This window comes from Gekko japonicus, unplaced genomic scaffold (assembly GCF_001447785.1).
Source record: "Gekko japonicus isolate JY-2015 unplaced genomic scaffold, Gekko_japonicus_V1.1 scaffold131, whole genome shotgun sequence".
NCBI lineage: Eukaryota > Metazoa > Chordata > Lepidosauria > Squamata > Gekkonidae > Gekko > Gekko japonicus.
This window is the reverse complement of record NW_015167061.1, coordinates 3,052,308-3,058,520: the sequence shown is the minus strand read 5'-3', so window position 1 is coordinate 3,058,520 and position 6,213 is coordinate 3,052,308. Positions and strand designations below refer to the sequence as shown.

The 6,213-nt window shown below is 61.0% G+C and overlaps 1 protein-coding gene across 1 annotated transcript in view; it reads left to right on the top strand.

Moving 5' to 3' along the window:
- The window catches only part of ANO7P1, a 14,530-nt gene extending 8,323 nt beyond the window's left edge, over window positions 1–6,207 (top strand). The window contains exons 9-13 of the mRNA XM_015412580.1: window positions 38–174; window positions 450–655; window positions 1,187–1,393; window positions 2,823–2,957; window positions 5,809–6,207. Coding sequence (XP_015268066.1) covers window positions 38–174; window positions 450–655; window positions 1,187–1,393; window positions 2,823–2,957; window positions 5,809–5,892 — 769 coding nt within the window. The 3' untranslated portion in view covers window positions 5,893–6,207. The remainder of the gene's footprint in view (window positions 1–37; window positions 175–449; window positions 656–1,186; window positions 1,394–2,822; window positions 2,958–5,808) is intronic.
- Window positions 6,208–6,213: the final 6 nt, after the last annotated feature.

Sequence of the window (6,213 nt, the reverse complement as noted above, 5' to 3'; positions counted from 1 at the left end):
CGTCGTGCCAGCGGTCCCCCGTCTGCTCCCTCCAAAGCAAGCTGAAGGCCTGGCGCCAGAAGCGGAAGCTGGCCCGGGTGCAGGGCGGCCAGATCGGCCAGGAGCCCAAGCGCTGGGAGGAGGACTTTGAGCTCATCGAATGCGAGGGCCTCTTTGAGGAGTACCTGGAGATGGGTGAGCCGAGGGCCTGGGGGAGCCTCCGCGGGGCCCGCCCTGCTTGGGAGCTGCTCTCTGGCGGCTGTGTGCGTCGGGCAGGGGTCCGGACGCTGAGGCACTTGGTGATCTTGATCGACTGTCCCTGCGGCTGCCCCGGGGGGAAGGTTGCTCTGTCTTGCTGAGCCCGACGTACACTCGCTCTCAAATGGGGGGGGGTGGTGGTGGTGGTAAGGCGGGCCTACTTTGCAAGGTGGTTGTGCGGTTTACGGCTGGGCTCCGTCCTTGTCCCACAGTCCTGCAGTTTGGTTTCATCACCATCTTTGTGGCGGCCTTCCCGCTGGCTCCGCTCTTTGCCCTGCTCAACAACTGGGTGGAGATCCGGCTAGATGCCCAGAAATTTGTGTGCGAGTACCGCCGCCCGGTGGCTGAGCGTGCCCAGGGCATTAGCGTCTGGTTCTTCCTTCTGGACGTCCTGGCACACATCTCGGTCATCGTCAACGTGAGTAGGGAGGAAGGCCGGAGGGTCCTCCCAGGGAGCCGGTCCCAAAACAGCTCCTCTCCTGCTCCCCCTCCCACCTGAGCAGGCAGCCCCCGCTGTGTCTTCAGCCGCGGCACTGGCAGGCAGGGAAGCCTCTTTCCTGGCATGCAGATATAGCGGTGGGTGGGGAGAGCGGCGCCTGTTGGATTTCAGCACTCTGTGTTGCCCCCTTGGGACCCCAGAAGCTCTGCCCGGAGACAAGATGCTGGTCACGGGCCCTGGGGTCTGATTTCTGTGCCTACCTGAAGGGGGGGGGCATAGCACGTGTGCATGGCCCCTCAGGCAGAGTTGCCTGAGCCCAGCGATGTCTGCCCCCGTGCGCACGGCCTGAAGCCAAGGGGCTGGGCGCGATCCCACCCACCCACCCACCCGGGGTATCTGGTAGTTCTCCCTCAGCCCGTATACCAGCCCGGCGGCTCAAGGGGGCAGTGTTTGGAACGGCCCTCTGAGTCCCTCCCCCTGCCCCCCTGTCTCCTTTGTGGCCCCTCCCAGGCCTTCCTCATCGCCTTCACCTCCGACTTCCTGCCGCGCCTTCCCCCGCCAGCCCCACCCCCACCCCGCCCAGGCAGGGGCTCCCTGCTCACCTGCCCGCTCTCGCCCCCTCGCAGGTACAAGGCCTTCCGGGACGCCAGTGGCAGCTACACCCTCTTCTACTGGAAGCTCCTGGCTGTCCGGCTGGGCTTCATCATCACCTTTGAGGTGAGTGCCACGGCCGCCCCCGCCCCTGCCACGGACTGACACACTCCTTGGGGCTCCAGAGGCTGTGCCCAGCCTCTCGAGCAGGGCGGGCACTTCTCTGCCAGTCTCCTGCCCCGGAGGCAGGCTGCCTCTCACCAGCTGAAGCCCCCCGGCCCCCAAACTGGGTGGCACACGAGGGAGGGAGCACACACGCCTGCCTTGGGGGAGCCGGGGGCGGGGCCGACTGCATCTGCCACACTCTCCCCCCCCCCCATAATGCCTGAGGCGCTTCCGTTCCCCGGCTGTGGCAGCCAGGCGTGGGGCTTCCCCCGTGCTGAGAAAGCCGAGCCCCACCCTCTCTGGCCCGCGGAGGCTGCCGGCTGCCCCCAGGACACCTCTCGGCTCCCCTCGCCATGGGGTCTGCTGGTGCGGCAGGTGCTCTATGAGAGGCGTCGCTTCCCCAGGGCCCCGCACGGTCACTCATCTGGGGCACATCACAGTGTTGCAAGGAACCTTGACACACACACACCCCGGGCGCTGTGTGGGTGCTAGGACCTTGGGAGGGGTCCCTCGGCTTTCTTGCCTGGGGGGGGGGGGGGGGCTTTTCATCTGGCTCCTCTGTGGCGAGTTCTGTCCTGCAAACTGCTTTGTGGCTGGTCTTTCGAGGGGAGTCAGGGGGAATCCCTGTGTTGCCCTTAGCAGTGGAAGAGCCTGAGCCACTTTGGTGTCGTGGTGAGGAGCACAGACTCTAATCTGGGAGAACCAGGGCTGATTCCCCACTCCTCCACCTGCAGCTGCTGGTGTGTGACCTTGGGGCAGTCACAAGTTCTCTCAGGAGCAGTTCTCTCAGTCAGAGCTCTCTCAGCCCCGCCGACCTCAGAGGGTGTCTGTTGTGGGGAGGGGAAGGGAAAGGAGTTTGTCAGCCGCTCTGGGACTCCTTCGGGTAGTGAAGGGCCGTGGGGTATAAATCCAGCCTTTTCTTCTTCTTCTTCTTCTTCTTCTGAATCCGGAGAGGGTTTCCCAGCTACTCCTCGGAAGGAGTCTCTCTCCCAACCCGCACCCTGACCCGCCTGGCCGCTGGTTCTCCCTCCAGCACCTTCCTCTGTGTAGCCCATTCAGCCGCCGCCTCTCCTGCCGGACTTCCGGCGCACCCTCGCAGTCCACCTGGGGCAGTGGTGCTGCCAGCCGCTCCCTCCACGGCTTCTCCCGGAAGGGCTGGGCTCGGTTTGCGGTTGGGTTTGGCCAAGCCGCCTGGGCCGTGACCGTGCGGGTGAGGCGAGGCCGTCACCTCCTTTTGCCTGCAGCCGCGGAGGAGAGGGTGATGCTGGCCTGCCTCTCACAGGACTCGCTGGGAGGGAGGCGTGGGAAGTGCCTGCAGTGCGGTTTTGAGCCCAGGTTGGAGTCCCCGAGGGCTGCGTGCTGAGTGGCCTCCCCTCCCCTTCCCCGGCAGCACGTGGTGTTCTTCTGCTTGCGCCTGATTGACTGGGTGGTGCCGGACGTCCCGGAGTCCCTGGGGGTGAAGATCAAGCGCGAGAGGTACCTGGCCAAGCAGGCCTTGGCCGACAACCAGGCCGCCCTGCTGACGGTGAGTCCGGACTCCTCCGCCTCCCCAGGTCAGTCGGGGTGTGGGAAGGGGCGCCTGGGCCGTTGGGTTGGTGTTGTCCCCGCAAAGCACCAGACGTGTCCCTCACCGGAACTCACTCTTGTCCCAAAGGGAGGGGCCCCCGTCCTCTGGGGAGTGCCGAGAAGAGCTGCCTCTGCGCAGGTGCAGGGTGCATTTCCTGCCCCACAGACGATTGCTCCCGCATCCAATGAGAGGATCCGGGCTGAACAATTTTAAAAGGACTTTGCCTATGCAAACGTCTAGCAGCAGATTTCGCTACAATTGCTCTGTTAAAGGCTGCTGGGTAATACAAAACGGTTAGGTGTGAATTCTGTCCTTTGAACTATCACCAATAGACCAAACCAAAAACCTTCAGAGACTTAATCTTTTCTTGAAAAAAGAAATAGTTCTCTTTATTGTGCAAAAAGGTAAGAAATACAGGGCCTGTGAAAATTAACCCTACAGTTACTGTAAAAACAAGTGCTAAAATTAAGAAAACTAAATTGCTTAATCATATTCTAGCATTATAGCAAGTAATAGTTCGTAAAAGCAAAGCAGGCTTCAGGTTTTTGTCTTTCTGTCAGACACCCCCCATCCTGGAAATCATAAACCTGATTTGCTTTGAACAATTGTCCATTTTTATAGAAAGAGATCATCTTGTCCTAGATCCCTTTTATCTTAATGGTCTGAAATTACTATCTAGCTAAGTGATTGGTTCTTAACTAAGCATAAGATAATCAGCACAAGTGCCCATGAGCCAATCAGCGGCTGCATATGAGTTATGTCTGATGAATCCAGATAAGAAGGCTAATCGTAACACTTAACCTCGGTTAAAAAGCAGTTAGTTTAACTTTTCCGTAACTGAACAAAGTTGGGAGTCGAGTCAGGCACTTTTAAGACCCACAAAGTTTAGTCCTGGGTAGAAGCTCTCGTGTGCGAGGCACACGCCTCGTCAGAATTCAACTTTGTTGGTCTCCGAGGCTCGCCCCCCCACCCCCCGTGGACCCAGACTTTGTTCTGCTGCTTCAGACCAACACGGCCGACCCCCCCCCCCCCGAATCTGTGTCTTTTCTGCAACTGTCTCAATTGCTGAACAAAGCTTGTGTCCAGTCAGGCACTTTTAAGACCAACAAAGTGTTATTCAAAATGTAAGCGTTTGTGTGCAAAGCAGACTTCCTTCAGACAAATGGAATAAAATCTCAAGGGGGAAAAGGGTGTGTGTGGGGGGGTGGTAGCCGTTAGGAGCTGGAACTGGATCAGGTGGCGGCCGGGTGGGATCCGTGGGTGGCAGCATGTGAGAGTGAAGCCAGCGTCCAGCAGCACCCCCATTTGCCTTGGGGGTGTTGAATTCTTCTAGCTCCACTCTCACATGATCTCTTTGTTAACTCTTGCAATGTACGTGCTAATTTGCTGCCATCCACTGATCCCGTTTCAGCTCCACAGATGCATCTTGGCTCTGAGTGGCCCCTCCTAACGGCTGCCCCCCCCCTTTCCTTTTAGGAGATTTCCCACTTGTCTGAAGGAAGTGTGCTTTGCACAGGAGAGCTTACATTTTGAATAAAACCTTGTTGGTCTAAAAGGTGCGTCCTTCTGCTACTTCAGACCTGCAGGGCTGCCCCCACCTGCATTTTTGCTCCAATCAAGCTGTCAGAGCTTGAAGTAACTGTAAACAGAGTTCAAGGACAGTTAAAGGGTGCGCAAACACTCTCTCCCGGTAACCTCCATAACCAGCAAGAGGAGGCCACAAAGTCGGCCAGCAGCTCCCGCCAGGCGTCCAGGGCCCTCTTCCTGTAGAAACTGAAGCAGGCCCGTGCATGGGGGGGGGGGGGGGAGGCTCAGACCTCCAGGAAGGGTTTGATGCTCTTCCGGTCTGCAGAGCAAGGTGAGGAGCCGGGGGCCCCCCCTTCACCAATCCCTGTAAGCGATAGGGAGGCTGCAGAGCAAGTGGGAGAGGAGGGGGTGCCCCAGAATGCACGGGGGGTGGGGAGTGGGACAGGAGCAGAGCCTGTGTGGTGCTTCTGCATCTGCCTCCCCCTGGCTAAACCACCCACACCTGGGGGGGGGCTTATGGAGCTGGCCTCATTCTGGCACCTCTTCTCAACACCCCCCCCCGTCAAGCCCTGGATTGGGGGGGGGGGCTGGAGGCTGTTGTGTGTGGTGTGTTCCTGGTGCAGTGTTGTGATGCTGTGGGTTCGGTGCCGTGTTACTTATGCTCCCTTCTTTGTATGGCAGCTGGGGGTATGCGGATCTGTCCACAAGTGCAAAACTGCCGTGCCGCAGTGCCCTTCCTCGGAGGGGGGACCCTGTCTGCAGCAGGGCTTCTTCAGAGCCAGGCTCCCTACCCTCTGGGGACATTTCGTGGCAGGCGGAGGCTCACAAGAGCCAAGCCTTGGGCCTGTTCTGTGCCCACCCCTGGGTGAGCGGCCTGGCACCCAGGAGCAGGGCCTGTCAGACAGCCCCCCCCCAGCCCGTCTTGCCGGACAGCCAGAAGGGGAGCCCACAAGCAAGGCCGGGGGGGCGGGAACGCGGGGCTTTCTCCGCAGCACTTGCCAGGCACGGGCTCCCCTCTTTCTGCGGAGAGGAAGCGGGGGCCGCCTGGCATGGCTTGTTGCCCCTGGCTGCCCTGGCCCACAGGCCAGGGGCTCACCTGGCTCGCAGGCCAGGGGCTCACCTGGCTCGCAGGCCAGGGGCTCACCTGGCTCGCAGGCCAGGGGCTCACCTGGCTAGGGAAGGGTTCCCTTTGGTTTGCTCGACTGTCTCAGGGGTGTGTTTTGTTCTTCTCTCCTCTCCCCCCCCCCCCCGCCCCACCAAGCCCGCGCCCCCCCCGCCACAGCAAGCACCCGTCCACCCAGCAGCCCGACCTAGCGATGACACCGGCATCCCCTGGGAGGACAGCGGCGCTGTGGAGGCCCTCTAGGGCACAGAGGGGGAGAGAGGCGGCGAGAGAGGGTGCCTCCAGGGGCCCAGCTTGGATCTGCCCCCACCGCCCTGCCGCTCCCCTGCTGCTCTGCCCCTCCCGAGGCAGCAGCTGCCACTGCCGCACGCCCGTCCCGAAGGACTCTCTCCTGGAGAAGGACGGTGTCTCTCCGGCTCCTGAGGCCACTGCTGTGCCGCCACCGCCGCCACCCTCCAGGACGGTGTTCCCAGGAGTCTTTGCCTCTCTGCGGAGCTCAGCCCAGTGTCTCACTGCTCGGGTGCTCAGCGAGGATGACTGCAAGGGCAGGAGCAGCTCCCTACC